Source organism: Mustela nivalis, assembly GCF_964662115.1.
Source record: "Mustela nivalis genome assembly, chromosome: 16".
NCBI lineage: Eukaryota > Metazoa > Chordata > Mammalia > Carnivora > Mustelidae > Mustela > Mustela nivalis.
The window spans coordinates 19534611-19558374 of record NC_139035.1 but is presented as its reverse complement, the minus strand read 5'-3'; the positions used below and the strand labels follow the sequence as shown (position 1 = coordinate 19558374).

Below are 23764 nucleotides of genomic sequence, written 5' to 3'. Positions count from 1 at the left end.
ATATGATACAACAATTACATTTAGTTTGGGATGTGGAATGACTGGAGTTAATTCATTCTAAGGTCCTAATATTGGTATTAGGACCAATATTGAGAGTAAAAATGTTTATTACATTCCGAGTTTGATAAGTCAGATACCTATGTTCTAATTTCTAACTACATAACCACTAACTATTGGAAGGGAAAATAATGAAATGAGTGGAAAATAGTTAAATCTAAAGTAAGTTAGGGGTGGGGCGCCTGGGTGGCTCAGTGGGTTAAAGCCTCTGCCTTCAGCTCAGATCATGATTTCAGAGTCCTAGGATCAAGCCCCGCATCAGGCTCTCTGCTCAGCAGGGAGCCTGCTTCCTCCTCTCTCTCTGCCTACCTCTCTGCCTGCCTATGATCTTTGTCTGTCAAATAAATAATAAAAAATTTAAAAAAAATAAAGTCAGGGGAGAAAAATTAGAAATAACAACCAAACAAAACAAAAGCTACCATAGCTAGTTACAGAACACATATTCTATCTCAGACACACATGGAATATCAATAAAGGTTAAATGTGTTTATGCTGAAAAGAAAGTTTTAAACAATTTAAAACAATTGGTATCATGGAAACCACATTCTCAGATTATAGTACAACTAGACAGATATCAACAACAAAAAGATAACTCAAAACTTGCCATATATTTTGGAAAATAAAAATTAAATTTATAGATAACTCATGGGCTCAAGGAAGAAAGAATAATGGAATTTAGAAAACATTGAGGGTTGAACACTACCAAATAAGCTAATTAGTGAATTTAGGATAGTAGAGAAAAACAAAAAAAATCAGAATAAAGCCAGTGAGAGATGAAGGAAGAAAGTAATATATGTAAAGACAGAAATTAATCAAATTGAAACTGAAGATACAATAAAAAGGATAAACAAATCCAATGTATAATTTTCCAAAGATATTAATAGAATCAACAAAACCTGGTAGGACTGATCATACAAAAAGTATAAGAAATGAAAAAATATATAAAAATAGTGATACAACTAATATTAGCAACAGTAAAGAGAATTAAGAACTGAAAGCAATATCATTTCTTGCACTAATAAATTTGAGGAATTAGGGAAGATTTTTAAATTCTTGGGAAAAAATTAACAATATGACTCATGAAGAAAGAGAACTTGATAAAGATATTAATTCTCTTTAAACTGATCTATAGATTTCATCCAGTTCTAATCAAAGTCCTAAGAGGATTTTTCATGAACTTTAACAAGCTGATTATAAGATTTATTTGAAAGAACAAAAGACCAAGAATATATAAGTCATTCCTAAAGCAAAAGATAAATGGTGGAGGTAGGTATTTTTAATCAAAAAACCCCATAAAAATAGTGGGAAAATATTTTACAACTGTCAGAAGAATAGTATTGAGAATAAATAAAGAATACCTATCAGTTAATAAGAAAAATCAAAGAACCCAATAGAAAAATGAGCAAAAAAACATGAACAAATACCCACAAAAAAGAAAGCATAAATGACCACAAATATATGAAACATTGTACTACCTGATCCATAATAAAGGAAATGCAGTTAAATGCCACAGTAAAATATCATTTCTTGCCAGTCAGGTTGGCCAAAATTTTAAGGCCTGACAATATCAAGTATTGCTGAGAATGTATGACAAGAACTCACATGTTCTGCTGATCATCAGTGCAACTACTTTGAAGACAACTTGGTGTGCTTGCTGAAGTTGACCATTCTCAGATCTCTGACCCAGGAATTCCACTCACAACTACATTACTGTTTCTGTCCATCAGAGGATACATACAACCAAGGTCATAGCAACATTGTTCTAATATCAAAAACCTGGAAACACCCTAAATGTGCATTGACGTTCAAATAGATCACTAAATTACAGCATTGATAATGAATTAACTACAGATATAAACATCAACATGTCTGAATTTTAAAGTCAATGTAAAAACCACAGAAAACACATATTGCATGAGTCTATATAAAGTTCAAAAACCGTCCAAACTATTCTTTGTTTAGTATTACATACATTTGTAGTGAAGCTATAAAGAAAAGTAAAATAATTAATAACCAAAAATTCAGACTGGAGATAGAGGAATAACTAGGGAAGGAACATCAAGGATTTCAAGATTTTGATAATGATTTGCCTCTTTCACAGGTGTGGTGTACATGGGTACATTTCCTATTCTTTGAAACATATGTTGTATTCACCCTTGTATGATATCACTTAGAGCAAAAAAAATACAATTTATAATTTTTTACTTTTATATAATGCTGTCCAATACATATTTTTATCTGAATTTATCTTCATAGTACCTCTTTTAAGAAAAGGAAATTATATTGCACAAAAAATAAATTTGGGTTTTACGTTTATTTGCTTGAAACCAGTAGGTTGGCTGGGGGCAGATGTCAAGCCTCTTGTTCTATGGAGATATTTCTGTGACTTGCCATGGTCCCATGCCATCAATTCATTTGTTCATTGATTTGCTGGTCTACTCATTCACTCACTTAATATGTATAGCACCCCCTTCTTGACTCAGACACTGTATATTATTGAAATTCACTGTACTATTTATCAAGGGGATAAAGCTCAAGAATGTAAAAAGCTTAAATAATTAATATTTTGATTATTTGTGAGGCAGTGTCTTCCGGCTACATATTCACCCTATTTCCAATAGTTCTCTTTCAGCCCACTCAGTATTTTCTTTCTTCAGTATCTCAGACACCTGCTGTGTGTCCAACCCCAACCTTCACTTTGTCCCAGCAGGTATTTCCCACTTGAAAAAGAACTGCAGTCTCTTCCACTCAACACCCTTGCCCAAGTTTAAAGAAAACCAGTGTGCTGAGGTTCAAAGGCAGATAAACAGCATGTCAGCTCACAGGTCCTCACCTCCAGGCAGCCAAGCCTTTGTTCACAAGGTGGAGAATTCACTGAGCCTGCAGGAATGTCATCACATTTATTTTTGTCTCCAGAAAGATAACTTGGCAGAAAATATCTGCCCCTTAAGGGACTTATGCCCCTTCCTAGGTCTTTGTATTACATCCTCATAGACTTTTCTCTCACTTGTCTCATTGGTCCTGATTTTGGGGTCTCTTTATTGAACATGGAAACCCAATCACTATACTTAGAATCACCTTATCATTAGATGAAATTTTCCAGCTTCTAGTAGCTTCTAAACATTATCAACTTGAACTTTACACATTCTCTTCCTCATATAGGTTTTCTTTTGTTATCCCAGAGGGATCACAGAAGTCTCTCATGGGCCTGGCATGGTATTAAGCATTGGAATGTCCTAGTTAGGATAAGGCTGAAAAATAGTACTAAAACATTCAAAATAAAAGAACAGATTTGCTTAATGAGATCTCTGAGAGATAAATAGGTTTTTTTAAATCAGTATACTGATTTAAATCAGTATGTTGAAATACTAAAAACATATCTATCAGAGTTGAGATTGAAGATTAAGGATGAGGAAAAAGGAGTAAGAACTTAGGAGTAAAGAAAAAATAAACAGGGCTATACTTTTCAAAGAAAAATGTAAGAATCTTAAAGAAATTAGAAGATGATCAATCGGAATACCCCATAAATGTATAATTATGAGAACGTAAATGAAGACAGCACACTTAAATGTACTAATGTAATTGGAATTTTTAAAGGTAAATTGGAATAGTAAATGAAAAAAGTGGAAGCAAAACCAAAAGATTCTTAGTTGTTTCTTAGTCTTTACAACAAAACAGATGAGGAAGTGAAGGTTTAGACATGTCAGGTAACTTAGCCAGGATTAAACAGCTGTAGGAGTCCAGAACATACCTTAGTTACACAGGCTACTTGCTTGATACAAGGGAATCCTTCTGCACAAAATGTAGACATACTTGACTTTTATTTTCTATATTTTTAAAGTCTTACCTCATATCAAATTCTTGATTTTATGCTAGGTATTTTATTACTCCTGTCCTTTAGACCTTATCACAAAGAGATCTCTGCACCCATTGCTTTTGAAAACTTTAATTTGCAGGTTACTTAGGCCAGAATCCTGGGTCCATCACTTGCTAAGTCTATGACTGATTTCTCATCCATAAGATGGAAAGAATACCTACTTTCTAAGGTATCGTGAGGATTAAATGAGAAAATATATATATATGTGATTCATTTTAGCAAATCTTGAGTGCTTAAAGTCTTGTTAGGTCTTCATATAGACAGTAGTCCTGGCGAAAATTTTTGTTCCTTTCAGGCTATAATCCTCTACCTCTAATGCTCAGGCTCTAATCCTCTACCAGAGGACCTTGGGGGCAGTGAGTTTGAATCTCATTCTGGTAATGCCTGATTCCCTCTATAAAAGTCTCCTGTGTGGGAATGAAAATGAGACTTTCACCAGTGACGTGTTATGAGATGATTTACAGAGGCAATTGAAAAATTTGTCAGGGACGCCTGGGTGGCTCAGTTGGTTAAGCAGCTGCCTTCGGCTCAGGTCATGATCCCAGCGTCCTGGGATGGAGTCCCACATCGGGCTCCTTGCTCAGCAGGGAGCCTGCTTCTCCCTCTGCCTCTGCCTGCCATTCTGTCTGCCTGTGCTCGCTCTCTCCCCCTCTCTCTCTCTGATAAATAAAATCTTTAAAAAAAAAAAAAAGAAAAATTTGTCAGGAGGCTTTGGAAAAATGAACTTTGAACATTGGTTATCATCAACTTCCTTCCCACAGTGCCTCCAGAAGAACATGGCGGCAACTAAAACCTAAAGCATGCCTGAGACATGGTCTGATCCGAGGCTGGAGAAGGAAGGGCAGCTTGGTCCTGGGGAAGCCATTGCACCCTCTTTTAGGTCTGAAAGGGAGGTTACAGTCTTTTCCCTGCATCGGCTGGAACTAGACTCTATAAGGTTGAGTGCCAAGTTCTTTTGCTGGATTTCTAATTTGGCTGAAAGGACACACCCTAATGGACGCCGGGAAGAATGACTCACCTTTGCCATATTCACCATCGACCACAGTTTCATCTGCCTGAACTCTGCCCTCGCCAAATGTCTCCCAAGTTCTGCCTCAGAACAGCTGTTCATTCCCCACTTCCTAGCAGATGGGTTATTGGGCTTCCCCAGAGCCTCCCAAGAGCTCAGTACCAAACAGCATCTGACTGCTGCCTGTTTCTGGGGCCCACTTGAAAGTCAAACGTTCTGGATATAGATTATAAAACAGGAAATGCCCCCAAAGACATTTCCCAATACTGCCTGATTATGCATTTCAATTTTACAAGTAATAAACTATCCACATTTTAAATATATAGTGATTAAAAAGGAGGGTGGGGACAGCGATCTTGCGCTCACTTATTCATGTAGGAACACATGACTCGGTACTGATGCCAGGTGCTGTCCTGGGCTTCCGGTTACAATGATGAGCAAAGACAAACACACATATTCTTCTTGCCCTGCACAGCCGAGAGACCAGAAAGGGAGAAACACATTACTCAGCACCGTAGAAATAAACAGAGAATTGCAACTCCGATAAGTACTCAGAATCAGAGATAACATGGTATGAAAAGAACGTAGACTCAGGGGACTGGACCCATGTGGGGAGATCAGGGAGGTTGTAGCATCTTGTAAATCCAAGATCCAGGGTCCCTGCCCTAGCTTCCAGATTCACCAGGTGAAATTTGGGGTGACTTTTTAAAAAGCTCATGTCTCGGTCATCCTTTCTTCACAGAAAGAGCAAACAAGATCCTTACGGTGACCTGTTAGAGCAGAGATAACCAAGCGAACACAAAGTTTTGGGAAACAGAGAAATCGCTCAGTTATTGTTAAGTGCCCTTCGCTCTTCGAGACATTATTCAAAATTATGAGCTGAGTTAAGTACATTCATTCCCAAGGTGTGAAAACAAGGGGGCCCGTGACCCGTGGGGGCTCTAAAATAATGTTAAGTGTCCGTGGCTGCGGCGATCTTAGGAATGACGTAAAGCTCGTCGATATAGCTAGCACTTTGGAGACAAGATTACAATTTACTCCTCACCTTCTTTTTTTTTTTATTTTTCAAGATTTTATTTGTTTGAGAGAGACACATAGTGAGAGAGAGAGTGAGCATGATCAGGGGAGTGGGAGAGGGAGAAGCAGACTCCCCGCTGAGCAGGGCTCGATCCCAGGACCCCGAGATCATCACCTGAGCTGGAGGCAGACGCTTAATGACTGAGCCACCCAGGCGCCCTACTCCTCACCTTCTTTAAGATATTTCCTTCTGTCTTCAACTTCACTCCAGAAATACAATTTTAAAAGCAGACTCTTGGAATAGGCCTTCACAAGTATCCGAGGCCGGTCAGATTTCAGGCTTGGCTCTCACTCTTCCCGCCTCTGAGACCTGGGACCTGATGCGTCCCCTTCATGGGCTCAGGGTCCTCATCTTTATAGCGAGGTTAAGAAGACCACCATGTCATCGGATTGTGGTGAGGATTCAGTGAGATGTTACAACGCAAGGGTCCCCGCTCGGGGCTCCGCGGTTTTCTCTTGCTGTCCCTCTCTGCCAAACTGTGGTGGGAAATCAAGGCAGTAGGGAAACATCCATGCACTGTGCACTTGTGCATGTTTGCCTCGTCAGGAGCTTGTTGCAAAGCCACACAGACCCTGGAAATGTTAGGAGCACAGAACGTTCCTTCCCTCCAACATCCGTTTTCCATAATAAAGATGGGGAAAAAAATACCATCCCCCTCTTAGCCTCTTGTTTGCCTCTGACAGCAAGAATAAGAGTCAAAGAACTCAAAACTCCTACAAAATATTTCTGAGAACTCTTGATTTGCATGGGTGTGAGTATAAAATATGAGCCTGGGTCTTACACCTGCTAAACAGTGGTCCCTGACCCCACGCCCCCTAAAAGAAACCGCAAACGGAGTGATGTGGGGAGGCCAGACTTAACACTATTCAAAGCAGGTAAATTCAAGGCAAACATTTCCTCTCCCAGCCCTGAGCGGGCGGGAGTGTTATTCCTGGACCCAAGACGGCAGGTATCGGGTAACCGGGATGGACCAGACAGAGATTTTTCGTCAACTAGAGCCAAGTTCTTAGTCTAGGTGACTCTGTGGGAAAACAGCCTTGAATTCAGTTTGCAAGCTGGATACTTTCCGACTTTGTTCATGTTCCTAGTCCAGTGTTTTCAATGGGGAAACAAGTATGATAGCTGGAAGACGTTTGATGAATTTGGGGGCGGAAATCAAAGTGCTTTATACAGGTTTAGTGTTAATGCTGTTATGTTTGCCGCTTGTTTTGCTTAAGGGGTAGACTCTTAATAAGTATGGGCACCGTGTTTTTATCTTGTCGTCCATTTCCACAAGCATTTATTTACCCATGTCACCCGACAAGCACAGGCTAAACGCTTACTATGTACTGGGCACTGTTTTGGAGTGGGAAATTTGGACACATGGACTGAGAAGTATAAAGGAAGTTTTGAAGAAAACGAGTTAGAATGTTAGAAATGACACTTTCCCCAGAAAACCCCTCGTGTATGGCAGCAGAACCTGCGCCCATAAATGGAATGAAGTGGACCGGCACTTCGTATGTAATTGGAGCGCGCTCTTTGAGGAATTCAAATAGATTCTACAGCATCCTTCTGTAGATGCTAAAGGTATTACCTGTCACAGTGTGGCAAAATATCTTATGCAGAGAATTGTTCACCCATTTTATTTTTTTCAAGTGGGCCCAGATGCTGGGGACCCAGAAAAGTGGGACAAACGTCTTCACTGTTCCTCCCATTCCCATGACAAAACGGTCATCTCTAACCATTTGCAGCCACTTAACCCCTTGGATCTGTAAGGTGTAGACCAAGAAAATTACACGTGGCTGTGCCAACACGTCATGCTGTGTTTGCATGCTTCTCTGCCTCCACACATATTATTCCTTCTTCTGGAATGTTCAGTCTACCTTCCACATCTCTATAAATATCTGCTTATTCTTCAAATTTCCATTAAGCCTTCTCATCCTTTGACCTTCCCCTTCTTGTCAACCACTCCCTCCTCTCTGGCACCTGGCCACCTTGTTATGTAGCCGTTTTGGGGAACATTATACCAAATTACAATTATTTATATATCTGTATTTTCTTTTAAACTATGAGGAACTAAGAGTACCTTAACATCAGTGACAAAGTGTTGTTTTCCAGAAAGTGCCATGATGCCTGGCGCAGATTAGAAATTTGCTAAGAAAGGAACCATTCCATAGATAATTGTTGGGCACATACTACGTCCGAGGCAGTCTTTTAAGTACTAGAGGTAGAGCAGTGAACAGAGCAAACCACCTGGTCGTCGTGGAGCTTGCAGTGTACTCCTTAAGCTGGATGGTCACAGGCTCAGCTAAATATCCTATTCCTAGGGAAGAGGAGGAAGGCCAATACTGAGACAATTAGTAGTCATTGCCACACTATTCTTTCATGTTCTCTGTATTTCAATGGGCGGGTGTATTTTTATTCTTAAAGAAAAAATGGTGGATTGTGATAGTTCTGCTTTGTTCGCCTTAAATGCATGTGTTGAACTTTGTTGGATGCATCTCAGGAACCTAGTCAACAGGCTGTCTGGTTTATTTGAGGGTGTGTGTGTGTGTGTGTGTGTGTGCATGTGGGTGTTGGGGACAGTGCGGGAAAGGCCAGCCTTGAAAGGAAGTGTTCTTGAAAGCTCCTTCACATGCCTCTGGCTGCTCACAATAAGTCACTGAGCTAGGTATGTGCAACAGGTGTCATTATTGCATTTTACAGATGGAAAAGCAAGGTACAGAGAGCTCAAGTAAATTCATTCAGGTTATAGAGCTAGTTGGCAGAAGAGCCATGTCTCCTGACTTCATACTTTTTTACTTGATTAAGAATGTGGTTAGTCACTCAGGAAACAACATGCGTTGGTGAGAATGCAAAGATAGAGGAACCCTCTTACACTGTTGATGGGAATGCAAGCTGGTGCAGTAACTCTGGAAAACAGTATGGAGGTTCCTCAAAAAGTTGGAAATAGAGCAATGACACAATTGGGTATTTACCCCAAAAATACAAATATAGTGACCCAAAGGGGCACTTGCACCCCAGTGTTTAAAGCAGCAAGGTCTATAATAGCCAAACTATGGAAAGGGTCCTGATGTCCACGACAGATGAATGGATAAAGAAGATGTGGTATATGTACACAATGGAAGATCACTCAGCCGTCAAAAGAAATGAACTCTTGCCATTTGCGATGACATGGATGGAACTAGAGGGTAGGATACTAAGCGAAATAAGTCAATCAGAGAAAGACAACCATCATATGCTCTCACTGATAAATGGAATTTAAGAAACAAAACAGAGGATCATAGGGGAAGAGAGGAAAAAAATAAAAGAAGGTGGAAGCAGAGAGGGAAATAAACCATAAGAGACTCTCAATCATAGGAAACAAACTGAGAATTGCTGGAGGGGAGGTGGGGGAGGGGATGAGGTAACTGGGTGATGGACATTAAGGAGGGCACCTGATGTAATGAACACTGGGTATTATATGTGAATTATTATATATTAATTATATGCAACTAGTGAATCACTGATCTCCGCCTCTGAAACTAATAATACGTTATATGTTAATTGAATTTAAATAAAAACTATGTATTTTTAAAAACTGGAAAAAAAAAGAATGTGGTTCATCAAATAATAGTGTCAAGTAACTCAGAATCAACGGTGACTCAAGTATTTCCTGTCATAATTTTAAGTACAGAAACAAATGAACCAAACTAAACCTTTCTACGTAGAACATGGACACTTCTCTCCACTTTCTCCTGGTTCTCCACTCCAACCACCACTTCGCCTTCCCATTTCGAGCCCAGTCCGGCCAGCTTTCCTTTCCACACTCAGAGTGGCTCCAAGGGCGAGGTTCTCCATAGCGCCTCATTTAGCAAGCCCAGTCCTCGGGCTGTGACTCTCTCTGTGGTCACCCTGGCCTCCGTTCATCATGACCTCATGGTTCATGGGCGCGGTGTTTCGCCAGGGCATCACCCTGCCAGGCCCGAAGGCTGACTGTTTACACTGGTGGCATCTGCCCGGCTCAGCTCGGTCTGCTGAGACCTGCCCCTTCCTGTGGACGCTCCCCCGCCCCCTCATTCTTGCGTCCCATCAGCTCCTGTCACCTGAAATCAGTACATGGATCCCGAAGAGTCAAGTGTCGCTCTTGGCTGGGTTGGAACAAAAGCTGAGAATTTCAGAAGTGGAGAAAAATACCTATCTGAGACGGAGGGTAAGTGGAGAGAGAATAAGCTTTGGGAGAGAGCCTCGAGGCCTCACATTCTGTCTCTGTAAAATGAGGATAATAATACCTTCTTTGAGAATTAATGGAAGGATTAGAGTCATATAGGTAAAACGCCCAGTGCCTGGGACCTAGGGCAGTCCACAGGGGGTAGAAAAGAAAAGAAAAGACATTTTCTTCATTTTCCATAATATTTTAAGTGGAGGCAGCAACCCCATGGGAAATGAAAATATGGGTTCACACAAAACCTCGTCTATGAATGTTCATGACAGCAATAATTACAATAAAAAGTAGAAACAACCCAAATGTCCATTAAATAATGGATGGATAAACACACTGTGGCATATCCATACCACGGAGTATTACCTGGACATAAAGATAAGTTACTGACACATGCTGTAGGTGACCCCTACAAACATGCTGAATGAAAATGGTCAGACACCAAAGGCCACAATGGTATGATTTCATTTATAGGCCATGTTCAAAAGAGGCAAATCCCGAGAGACATGAAATAGACCTGTGGTTACGAGGGGCCGGAGAAGGTGAAGGGATTTCTAGTGGATACAGATTTCTTTTGGGGGTGATGAACATGTTCTGAAATTAGATCATGGCCCTGGTTGTGCAACTTGGTGAATATACTAAAAACTATTGATTTGTATGTTTTAACTGGGTGAATGTCAGATATGTGAATTCTATCTCAGAAAAGCTATTATGTTTAAAAGTGAGCAGTAAGGGGCGCCTGGATGGCTCAGTGGGTTAGGGCCTCTGCCTTCGGCTCAGGTCATGATCTTAGGGTCTTGGGATCGAGCCCCTCATCAGGCTCTCTGCTCAGCAGGGAGCCTGCTTCCTCCTCTCTCTCTGCCTGCCTCTCTGCCTACTTGTGATCTCTGTCTGTCAAATAAATAAATAGAATCTTAAAAAAAAAAGTGAGCAATAAATGTGCCTCTGGTGCAATGCAAAAAGAGGTTCTGTGTGGTGTTTGTGAGACGTGCACACTTATGCTCACTCGGTGGTGGCTGTAGCCTTCTTTTTCTGATTCTATTACAATTTGACTGTGAGAATTATTTAGACCTTGCCCAGCCCGTTGCATGTTTGTCTTTCCTTTTTCATTGAAAATGCTTTCGGTGTTTGTGAAAGCAGGGGGTGGCATTGGTACCCTCCCGGCCATATCTGAAATATTTAATTACTGAGCTATGTGTCCCGAATGTGCACAGATGGATGGACTGTGGCGGTTAAGAGCCGACCTAATGTGGCCTTTGTGCCAAGACCCTGGTTTCCAGAGGTCCCTTGTATGGTGGAAATTGATCATGGCATTCAGCCTGAGAGTTCTTACAGGATATCAGCAGACATTTATCTCTAAAACCTGGATATCTAGCTCCTTTTGAAACAATAGAAAATCTAGCCTTTCTGGACACACATTCTAACATGGCAACAATCTAGTGGAGCCTGCAGGTGTCTCTTCTCTCACAGTGTTAGCTCATACACGGTCCCTTTCACTCCTTGACGTTATCTGTGCTCGGCCTTCGTGGATATTTGGGTTGGATTGGGGAAAGTTTTATTAAATTCTTCATTCATTCATTTATTCACCAGGCCCAGATTAGTGCCTGTTTTACACAGTCAACTCTCTTAGGTGCTGGGATGCTCCTATCCTTGCGGAAGAGACTCTGGTCAATGGAGAGAGACAGAGGACGAGTTAATTACAATGCTGAGAGGATGGGCAGAGAATCCCTGTGTAATACAGGTTTCAGGCATCGCCTCCAACCCAAGGTGTTTGGGTGCTGGAGAGCTTTAGGGCTCCTGGAGAGTGTGTCCCTAGGTCCTGTGTGTCTTCTCTTTAGTATCAGGACTCTAGTTGTTGACATGGCAGGAATATATTCCACAAGTAATTCCATTTCTTTAGGATACACCCACATAGGAAAAAACTCAACAGATCTGGAAAATCCAGCAAGGAAGAGAAAAAAGGAAATGAGGAGTGGGTGAAAAAGAACAGGGAGAAGAATAGACAAAGGGCAAAGGGGAAGAAACACAGGAAAAAGAGTGTTTACACAGATGAGAAACATATTTATCTTGTCTCAGACACCGCCGCTGATATTTGCATAGAATTCCAAGAGTTTTGACTCCAAGGAAAATGATGCTGTAGCAAACCTCAACAAAGCTTGGTGACCGATTTTAGCTGTACTGTGGCGAGCACAGCGTAACATGTAGTTGTTGAATCACTGTGTCGTACACCCAAAACCAAGGTAACATTGTGCACCAACTGTACTTCAATTAAGAAGAAAGCTCAAAGGGAACTAATGGATCTTCCCACTTTCTTGCTTTGTTTCCTGCTGGGACAAGTCCCTCCTTTCATTCTGAGATGATCACTCTGGTCCTATTGATTAATGTCCTTGACAAGACAGAGAATTTGTTCCAATCCTCCATGTGTACTTGAAGTCTCTATGGGTGAGTGTGGTAGGGGAGTTTGCAGTAGGGTTGTGTGGGGCATCCCAGCTCTGAAAGGAAAAGTCCAGGCTCTAAGATCTGCTATTTGCATGACTTGAACAAGTCATTGCCTTCCATCTTCAGCTTTCTCTTCTATACAATGGAGAGAGAAAAATAATGCTACCTGAGCTAATTATAGGGCTCAACATGGGAGAGTGCATGACACACAGGTGAGGGGTTCTTGACATTGAGAGAGGCAGACTGTATCTCAGAACCAAATTGTCAAGGAATGGCTCATTTGTAAAGTTTAATTAAGCTCTTCTTCAATTTAATACTATGTATTGGGCCTTGAATTAACTTTTAACTGGTCAGTTGGCAATTATTACCATTTCTCTTTCCTATCCATTAGGAATGAAATTGATTCATTGCTTGATTGCATTTCCAGAAACAGATTTTTTTTTTTTTTAACATCACTCCTAGCCAGTCTTCAGATGTGTAAGGCCTATGATTGTTTCTGGGATTAAAATGGAACGTATCGAGGAGGGACATTGATGGAATAGAAACATTTCTTTTGTTGGTCAGAAGGGTTTCATGAGAAGTGAGTTTTCCTGATTTCTTAGTTCATTAGGAAGAATTGCTGCTGATACCCTTGGTGAGACCCAGGAAAAGGCTTTTGCTGGGAGAAATCCGCAGCTCCCCAGTCCATGTCCATATCCTAAATTGTACCCAGATCTAGTTTTCACCCAGCAGACGATTCTAGATCTTTAAACAACTCTACACAGTAACCAAGAAGCAAGAATCCATCAGCATATTTTGCCAAGTGGCCAAGCCTAGCTCTTTCTCTTGGCAGAATAGTTGCTGGTGAGGCTTTGCCTGAGAGCAGAGACCAAAGTGGTAGGACTTGATGACATGAGCTTTCTAGAAAATTAATTTCACTCGTTGCTTCAAAAGGGGGAGCCTTATTTTTGGGTGGGGGCTCTTTATGTTCTATCCCCGTGAGTCTCTCCTTGCTGGAGGAACACCAGAGGCAGCTAAGAGGGTAGTTCGGGCTTTGAAGTTCCATGTTGGAAAATTCACTTTTGCCAACTTACTAGTCATGGCGTGAATCATTGAGGCAATGACTCATCTTGTTATTCATTCCATCGTCCTTCCCGTGAGCCTCTGGGGCCTTTGTATTTTGCAGGTTCTGGGGCAGCAAAGAGCAGACCCTGCTCAGCGTTGCCTTAGTTCTGGCCCACTGAGTGCAGTCCTCTGGTTCTGTCTCCTCAAAAGTCTAGGCTTTCTGGGGTGGCCAGGGAGCTGAGAGCAATCCCGGAGGGTTAGTGCAGAGGGACGTTATCAGGAGCACCGTGCCCTCAGCATCTAGGTTCCCTGCTGAGAGCGCCCGCAGGTATCTTTAACATGGATCCCGGGCCCCTACGCTCCCCAGTGCTGCACTTAGCCCTCACAAGCTCAGAAGGACTCACGGTGAAAATAAATGAGTCTGTTCTAATTATTTCAAGTTGGCTGTTAGTGTAAGAGCCAAGACAGAGGAATGAAAACTGACCTTCTGGAACGAGGAGAAATGTCAGTGTGTGCAAGACATTGCCAGAGAAATCGCAGTGTTGTTTTTCTGGCACCACCAAGTAGTAAAATTGTATCATCCTGCAGACGTGTTTATTTACTGGTCTGCTCCATGAGCTCTCACTTTTCCTTGTGACAGTGACAATGCCCTTGCTGGCACCGGGGAACTTCCTTCACCAAGGAGATGCCCTGCACCCGGCTGTTGATGGCATTTACAGTCTGGGTTTACCTAAGTCCTAATTTGGTTTTGAACCTGAGACTCACAGGCCTTTGCTGATGGGCACAGCTAGAGAAGAGGAGACAGGAACTAGAAGCAGAATCCAAGAGAAAATGGATGGGCAGGCCAGCATCATGGTGAGTAATGGCCCAGACTTCCCTCTGAGGCCAAGCGGATGTTCCACTTGTGTCTACCAGCTTTTCCATTGCAAACACTCGCTACCAGCGAGGACCAATGCACAGAGAGAGGACTGACCACGAACACAGCGGGCATATCGGGGCCACGGCTCTGCCAAAGGTGGAGGGCGACCACTAGTGGCCTGGTGCTTGTTAGAGGTAAAGGGAAGCCACTGTCGCATCATGGCCTGCAGAGAAGTTTCCATCATGTGAGGACTGGCTGGGCTCAAGAGCTGAGCTCACCTCGCTGTCTTACCCCAAGCCAGAAAGCCCCAGGGAAGACAGGGAGGGGGCTGCTGATTTAAGTGTGCCTCCCCTCAGCAGGGAGCACCGTGGCAAAATCCAAAGGCTTCGCTTCCAGGGAGTGTGTTCTTCCCGCCAGGGCCTGCTTGTGCTTCCACAAGCCCTGGTTTTCCAGTTTGACGAGCGACTGTCAGTCACTTGCACGTCGCCTGTCTGGAAGTTTCTTCACATCACTGGGTTTCTTCAAGGACTCCCTGAGTGATGCTGGTATCTTGCAGGGTGTCCTTCCCGGTCTGATGGAGGATGCTTGCCGACCCGAGGCTCTTATTCTATGGGACTGGAAGGAGCTCTCAGTTGGGAGAGATGCCTCGACTTCCCCGAAGAGGGTCACACATTCTGTCTTCTCAGCCTCTCAGCTTGATGGAAAAGTCCTTTTTGGCTTCACTGTTGCCTGCACCTAGCTCCTTGTGGAAACTCCCAGAAGGACAGCACCACCCTGTTTGGTGCTATGCTCCAGGGCTCTGAAAATGGAGCTGTTCATAAAACCTCCTGTTTCCTCCCAAGACCTCACATCTGGGCCTTTGCTATCTCTCTCTCCAATTCTCCAAGTAGACCAGCGCCTGCCTGCTTTTGTGATTATGTATTCAAAGAGAAACACTTCTTTTTAAATTTTTTTTTCTTTTTTTGGTCAGAGGGATGAAAAAAAAAGTAGTAAGAAGAGTCTGCCTGGATTTCTGTTTATTTGCTGGGCTGGGGGAGTGGAGGGGCAGGGCAGTTGGTCTGGAGGCAGGAACGCTAGTCTTCCTCAGTGGGCCGGTGGGGTCAGCGCTGTTCTCCCCCGTGGGGCAGCGCAAGAGATCGGCCCCACACATCAAACCCCGGTGTCCCTGGACTTTTGACCACAGCCTGAGGATTTGTGCATTTCCCGGGAAGCCTGAGAACAAAGAACATCTTAAGAATTTGGGGAAGTACCTGAATAGGAAACTGTTTTCACTCCAGGAGAGGATTTTGAAACGGTGCTTCTCTTCTTAATGAGACGTCTCTGTCTTTGCATACACCCAAGCAGCTCTGGTCTAAGGATGTTTGTGAATCGTAGATCCTTAGGCAGACTTTGGAGTTGTTTAGTCTGGACAGATGGAAAATAAATTTCATACAGTGAGACTGACTTTGTTAAAATGATGAGGAAGGGCTTCGACGCAGTGGTGCCTTTCCTTCATTGTTTAAGTCCTGCGTAATGAACAACCAGAAACAAAGGAAAGAAGTAGATGCTGTAGGAATTCTTCTACACTCTTCATAACAATTGGGGAACAATGTAGATTTCCCATAATTTTTAGCTAATACTGCAGTCAAGATATTTTTAATTTTGTTTTGTTTTAATTTACTCTTGCTCATAATATGTTGAGCAGTGACTCGTGGGCATTTGGGCTGATTCTTGGTTTCAGGAACTGCTCTCTAAGTGCTTCCTACAGTGATATGAGTGGTTTGACTTTCCAAGTGCCCTTCATGGCTACTTCGCTGGGCATGGGTGGCAGGGGGCCCTGTGTCACAGTGGATGCGATTGCCACTAACATTCTTCACTTCTTAGTAGAATCACAAGCTAGATGAAGCCCGCGGTCCTTTCCCACCTTGCTTTCTGGCCCACTTTCCTGCCTCCTTATGTTACCCCATTTTTGTCCCTAAGTGCTCACCTGCTGTCCCTCAACACCAGCCACACACAGTACTGCTTTCTCTCTCCAGGTAGTAGAATTTCCGGGTGGGCCCGTGGGTCTCTTCCCTCCTAGACCTTGTTCTGAAGGGAGGAACTGATTCTAATCTGATTTCCAGAAGAGACTTGAAAGTAGATCGAGGGGTGCCTAGGTGGCTCAGTCGGTTAAGCCTCCAACTCTTGGTTTCAGCTCAGATCATGATCTTGGGTTGGTGTCAAGCCCCACGGTGGGCTCTGTGCTCAGCGAGGAGTCTGCTTGAGATTCTCTCTCCCTCTGTCCCTCTTACTCATGCTCTCTCTCTCTCTCTTTCCAAGATAAATAAATAAATCTTATATATTTTAAAAAAAGGAGGTAGATTAAATTGGCAATTGGTATCCGCTCCTAATCTTCTATTTTTTGGAATAATATTTTCAGTAAGGCTAGTTTTAGTTCAACTATCCATTTTATAAAGCAATCTTCAATTAGTCCTATACCTCTATCCCCCATTTTTCTATACCCTATGACTTCAATTATGTAGGTTTGAGTTACTTGGTGTTTTATAGAAACTTACCCCCTCTGTAACATGGGGCTCCACTCTGCTTTGCTTAACAATTTTTTTTTTTCTCTTGAACATTTCTGAATATTCTCTCCCTTAAAGATTCTGTTAACTTTTGGCGGAACTGTGACTTCCAAAAGCTCAAATAGAAAGAACAAAAGCCATCACAGATTGGATTTAACAAAATCCTATTTACTGAAATTGCCTGTATATGGAAGAAGCAAACACTGTTTGCACTTCTTCATTTGCTCTTATCAAAGCCACGTTCCCAGAGAACCACTACGGCTGAGAATGGCTTTTCCTTCCAGGAGGGACTGCTAAATTGCCCATAAATTCTAAGCATTTTTATTCCCTTTCAAGAGTCTCAGACACCTCTGTCTTTCCATGACTCTTCTGTTTACTCTCCCTGCTTTCTTTCCTTCTTCCCTTCCTTTCTTCCTTCCTGTTTTAATTTTATTCAATGTGGTTTTTAAAAATCAGGAATAGATGTTGGATTTTATTAAAGACCTTTTTAGCATTTACAGAAGTTATTATATGCTTTTTCTTCGGTTAATATAGTGAATTATATTAATGGATTTCCTTTTATAATGAACGAGCCTAGGCTATGCTGTATAATATTTTCTTAATTAGGATGTTAGATTCTGTTTGCTAATATTTTATTAGGATTTTTGCAGCATATTCTTTGAGAGATATTGGTCTGTAGTTGTGTGTGTTTCTTCATCAGGTTTAGATATTAATATTGTTCTTGCATTATTAAAAGAACTTGGAATTTTCATTTGTTTCTCCTACACCCTGGAGAACAAGCTACATAGCATTGGAATTATCTAGTCTATTAAGAAAGCTGTTAGAATTCCCCCGTGAAACCATCTGGGCCTATTTCCTTTTTCCTCTTTCTTCATTTCTTCCTTTGGTAATTGTTCTGTTCAAGTTTTATATCTCTCCTGAAGTCAGTTTTGCTAACATGCATCTTCCTAGGAAATCCTCCATTTTTTTTTTCTTTTTAAAGATTTTATTTATTTAAAATAAATAAGAGAGAGAGATTACAAGTAGGCAGAGAGGCAGGCAGAGAGAGAGGAGGAAGCAGGCTCCCTGCTGAGCAGAGACCCCCCCCCCCATGCGGGCCTTGATCCTAGGACCCTGGGACCATGACCTGAGCCGAAGGCAGAGGCTTTAATCCACTGAGCCACCCAGGCACCCGAAAATCCTCCATTATATCAAGTTTTCAAATCTATTTTTCATTGAGTTGTGCAAAGTAATTCAATAATTTCTTCCATGTCAGTCATATTCCCTTCATCCTTGGCAATTCTTATTTTATACATCGTGTTGTCTTGATAGATGAATAAAGGGTTGCTTTGTTGATTTTCCTCAAAAAGAGCAAAATTTTAGAGATTTTGGTGGGAAGATAAGTGAAATAGGTGAAGGGGATTGAAAGTTCACATATCACAGTGAGCACCGAGCAGAGTATTGTTGAGACACAATATTATATGCCTGAAACTAAGACAACATTGTATGTTAATTATACTGGAGTTTACGAAAATAAAAGTTTTTTTTTTTTAAAGCAGAATTTTAATTTATTAGTTCTATCCCTTTTCTGTTTTATGCTTCTGGACAATCTTCCTTTATTATTAATTTCTTTATGCTTGTTTGTTTTGTTGCTTTTTTTTCTAGCTTCCTTGCAGGAAGTCAACCCACTTACTTGTATGAACTGATGGGTGTAAAACTGAATCTTTCTGTGAACATTGCTTTAACTGTGTCTAAAAATTCTGACACGTAGTGTTTTCACTGTTCATTTTTTTAGAATTTCTGAAACTGATTGGTACTTTTTCTTTCACTCAATAGTTATTAAATAGAGAATTCTTAGTGGAATTTCTTGCTTTTTTATTTTATTACCAATTTCTGGTTTTATGGCTTTATTATCGCAGAATGCTGTTTATATTCTTTCAGTTTTGTGGAGGCTTTCTGTGTAGTATAACTGTTGGTCACTTGTTGAGAACGTTCCACATGCACAGGACAGGAGAGCATATTCTCTCTCATTGTGTTCTATAGATCCTCTGTGTATTCCTACTGTTTGCACCATCTTCCCTGAAGGTGGTATGGTCTGCAGCTCTTCATCTTGGGGTTATAAGTCCCATGCTGGGTGGTAGAGATTACTTAAAAAAATAATATCCTAAAAAAAAAAAAAAAGTTGTATGCTAGCATTCTTGTTATTGGTGTTTCTGTTTCTCCTTGCAATTTCCATCCTTTCCATTATATCAAGCATGGACAAACTACAGCCTGTAGATCCATTGCTTATTCCTGTAAATGAAGCTTTATTGGCCTACGGCAATGTGTATTTATTTACATACTGTTTGTGGCTGCTTTCCTGCTGCAAAGGCAAATTGAAGTGGTTGTAATAGAGAGTGTATGGCCTGTGAGCTTGAAGTATTTACTGTCTTGCTCTTCTTAAAGAAAATTTGTCAACTCCTGTACTCTGTGAAGTTTACATGGATGTTCATATTTATTGTATCTTTTTTTTAAAAGATTTTATTTATTCATTTGACAGAGATCACAAGTAGGCAGAGAGGCAGGCAGAGAGAGAGGAAAGGAAGCAGGCTCCTTGCTGAGCAGAGAGCCTGATGCAGGGCTCCATCCCAGGACCCTGGGATTATGACCTGAGCGGAAGGCAGAGGCTTTAACCCACTGAGCCACCCAGGCGCCCCCGTATTTATTGTATCTTTGATGTCAGTTGTATCCTTTAGTATTATAAAGTAGCTTTCTTGGTCATGGCCAGAATTCCACCTAATTTGATGTCAGGATTTTAACTCTCGCTTTCTTTCTCCTTTCCAGTTGACTTATATAGCTTCCTTTTTACATATTCGAATAACTTTCAGTCATGTATTTTGTATACAGCATGGGTTTGTTTTGCAATAAAACTTGAAAGTATTTTTGTTCTAATAAGTGAGTTAAGCTTTTATACGTGGATCAATTTGTTAAACATTTAAGGTACCAACAAGTTTTGTATACATTATTTGAAGACTTTTGAAGGTACTCTAGTTTGCATAAGTAATGGTAACATTAATAATCCAAAACAGGTAATGATAACTTAGATTTTTGTGTTTTATTTTGGAAACTATTGCTTTCCCCTGTGTGTGATTAGTGATACTGTAGATTAACTGTAATTAGCAGATTACCATACCACTGATTATCAAATCAACTTGATCTGCAAACAAACTTGAAAAGAAAATGCAACAGAATTATTGCTTAAATTGATGGTACTTGTCACAGAAGTCAAAAGGCAGAGTTTACATCTTGGATAACTAAAAATTAAGCCGAGTAGGAAAATTTCCAAAAAAGATTTGTTAACTTGCTTTTAATTCATTTTTCGCTTATACAGTTTTAGTACAAACACTTATTGATTCTGCTATTTGCTGAGCCCTGTTTTAAGGACCTAATGACACAAAAATGATTCTAAGCAATATCTCTCACTTCAGGAATCTGTTGTCTAATTTGAACCATGAGGAACGCCATTTTCATATATACGTTTTTTTCCCCTTAGAACTGGCCATTTTCCTTTCAGTTAGTCTGGGGTCTTTGGGATTCCTCCCCTCTTTCTTTGGATGGCAACTGAGCTATATTGTACTTTCTCTCATGCAGGGCAGCCACAGACCACAATGTGGATAATACCACAGAAATACTCAGGGAGTGGTTGAAAAATGTACAGAGATTCTATCACTACGTGGAATGGAGGCCTATGCATGAACCAGAGTGAGTAGAAAGACCGCCTTTTGGGAACTTTATTCATCCCACTTCCCTTTACCAGTTTTCCAGTCGTTCAAGTGTCTAATCTTCGAGGCCTTTATGACTTATTGGTTATCTCTGTATCTAGTGAGTTACAAGGGCCTGCCATTTCTCCCTTTGACAGATCTTCATATTACTCCCGCAGCCACCAGCCAAGTTCAGGTACTGCTTAGTTCACAAATAAATTGCCACAGGATATATTTTATAAAATATTGATATTATTTCCTCTTATTTTGTGTATGTCTTGATATTTGCTGGATCATAGTAAAAAGTTTTCATATTTATATATATATCACGTTATTTTACTTATCATATTTTTAATCATCATCCCATAGCAATAATTTAGGGGTTTCTTCATTATTTTTATGACTGCATAGTATCCATTATATAGATGTACCATAATGATAATGAGTAGTCAGTCCCCTACTGATGGGCATTTAGGTCACTTCTTCCTTTAACCATAGCAATTTCTTGGTTGTTTCCATCCTCAAGATCCTCCTACATAGCATACTGTCAAATCAACTTAACTACAACACTAACGATGTGATTTAATTTCTCTGTTTAAAGGACTTCACAGAACAGAGTTCAAATTCTTCAGACTTACACTTTTTAAAGATTCCATGAACTTAACACCAACAGCGGTGCACCCATATCTCTTGCTTCTTCCCAAAAGAAAACTGCTTTGTCTAGAATGTTCCTTTTATTTTCAACCCCAAGCTGTTACCCATGCACGTTTGTTCTCCAGGAAAGCCCTTTCTTTCTGTCTTTGTAACCAGCTCTTATGCCAAACACCATCTACTACAGAAAACTGTTCCTAATCATTCCAGCTACAAAGATCTACCTTTCTCTCAATACTTGTATTGTTTATTTCCTACATCATCTTTTTGACACAGCAATACATGCAACTAACTTTGTTAATTAGCTGCGTAATTTATGTATTTCTTCGAAGTGATTTTTGGATTCTTTGGCAGAGGTTACAGTATATAAATACTACATATTTTTCCCCAGTGCTATGTTCTTGGCAGTCACTAAATTAATACTTGTTGGATAAGCAAATGAGCAAATGACAACATGAATAAGTGTATTTAAAACCAACTATTGTAAATGTTCCCAAGGCTACTGCAATTCTAGCTTAAGAAATTGTAGAAGTAGAATAAATTGAGTTGCTTGAGTTTTTGCCCAGGATAAATCATTTGCTGAAAGCCAAATTTGTATAATAATAATAATAATAAATGCCATTCCAGAACAGATTTTTTAGTCTCTTTATATATAATAGTTTTATTATATATGTATACACATATTTTTCAAATCCCAGCATATGGTCCATAGATCAAAAAAAATTTACCAATGAAATCTGAACACTATAAAATATTTTGAATGCTTTTTTGAAGTTTCTTATAATGGAATTTGGCCTAACTAGAACAGCCAAAAAGACTATGTAACTACCTTGCACCCTGGTAATTTTCTCTATTCCCAGATCCTGACTAAATATATTGAATGTCAAGGTCAGTGTGAAAAATATTAGTGAAGGCATTTTGGGGGCAATATATTGAGAAACACAGGACCCCACTGATTTTCAATGAAGCAACAATTGGAAAGACATCTTGGGCCCTGTACAGGACATAGTTTTGTTAATATGATTTATATAATTACGTTTTCATGATTACATAGGTATGTATAGTTGGCATATTGTTTATTTCCTACAGCTAGAGCAGCTAGAACTTGAAACGATGGCTGCTGTGACAGTATCAACACCCACACCAGTTGGAAGTTCCGAAGGGTTCTTGAGGGTATGCCAAACCCACTTACTAATGTGGCCATGTGAGAGTTCTTCCCTGGCTGCTTTGTAGGTGTTGATAAAGATTCCAATGATATTATGCATCTGTTCCATGATCTCACTCTCCTGGGATAAGTCAGTCTGTTCAGCTCTGTGGAGTCCTTTCCTGATACTTGATAAAGTAATTTTAACTTTGTTTTTTTCTGGGAAACTCATCTTTTTATGCTGCAAAATCTTTAAATTTATTTGATGGCAGACTATTTTAAAAAGGACTTAGGACCATGAGCTTTGGGGTGATGCTTGGTTTTAAATTCTGGCCGTGCCCCTTATGAACTGTGCAGCATTAGGCAAATGACTTGACCACTCAGAGCCAATTTCCTTGTCTGTGAAATGTGCAAGGTACTAATCTTGTAAGGACTCTGTAGGTTCTTCTTAGAAGCCACTGAACTATAAGGATTCTTGTGTACAGTAAGCCACAGGTTACTTAATCTCTGCTTCTTTATCTATAATATGTTGAAGATGATAACAATAATAGTACCTACCTCCTAGGGTTGATGGAAGCTGAAATGAGTGCATATTAACGTTTAGGACAGAGCCTGGAATATATAGGCACTCAATAATTATAAGCTATGATTGTGATTATTAGTATTATTATTATTATTATTATATTTTAGGTCTTACCCTGATGAAATTGGACCAAAGCATTGGCCAGGCTCCCGATTTGCCCATGTGATGAAACTACGGCAGGCGGCCCTTCGAACTGCGAGGGAAAAATGGTCAGACTACATTCTGGTAAAAAAAGATGTTTGATTTATTGACAACTCTTATCTAGAATATGTCTAAATCAATTGTCTGAAACTTGAGACTATGGGAGCCATTCAAACAACCTTTTGTTTAAGAACCAACTCCCGCACTTTTTTTTTTTTTTTTTTTTTAAGTAGGCTCCATGCCCAGTGTGGAGCCCAGCACAGGGCTTGAACTCATAACCCTGAGAACAAGACCTGTCAAGACTTGAGCTGAGATCAACAGTTGGAGGCTTAATTGACTGAACCACCTAGGAGCCCCTCCTCCACTTTTTAATAAAGACACAGGGGAAAACTTGGGGAACTCCATATTGGGGTACCTGGATTTCATCTCAAAACTCTCTT

At 40.6% G+C, this 23764-nt stretch overlaps 1 protein-coding gene across 3 annotated transcripts in view; it reads left to right on the top strand.

Annotated features, from left to right (window-relative positions):
* COLGALT2 (collagen beta(1-O)galactosyltransferase 2) overlaps positions 1 to 23764 on the top strand; it is a 113399-nt gene that overhangs the window by 49431 nt on the left and 40204 nt on the right. For 2 of the 3 annotated variants that reach the window (XM_082702933.1, XM_082702935.1), the window contains exons 2-3: positions 20696 to 20806; positions 23291 to 23408. In XM_082702933.1, the coding sequence (XP_082559059.1) occupies positions 20696 to 20806; positions 23291 to 23408 (229 nt within the window). The remainder of the gene's footprint in view (positions 1 to 20695; positions 20807 to 23290; positions 23409 to 23764) is intronic. The other variant, XM_082702934.1, reaches the window with a different exon arrangement.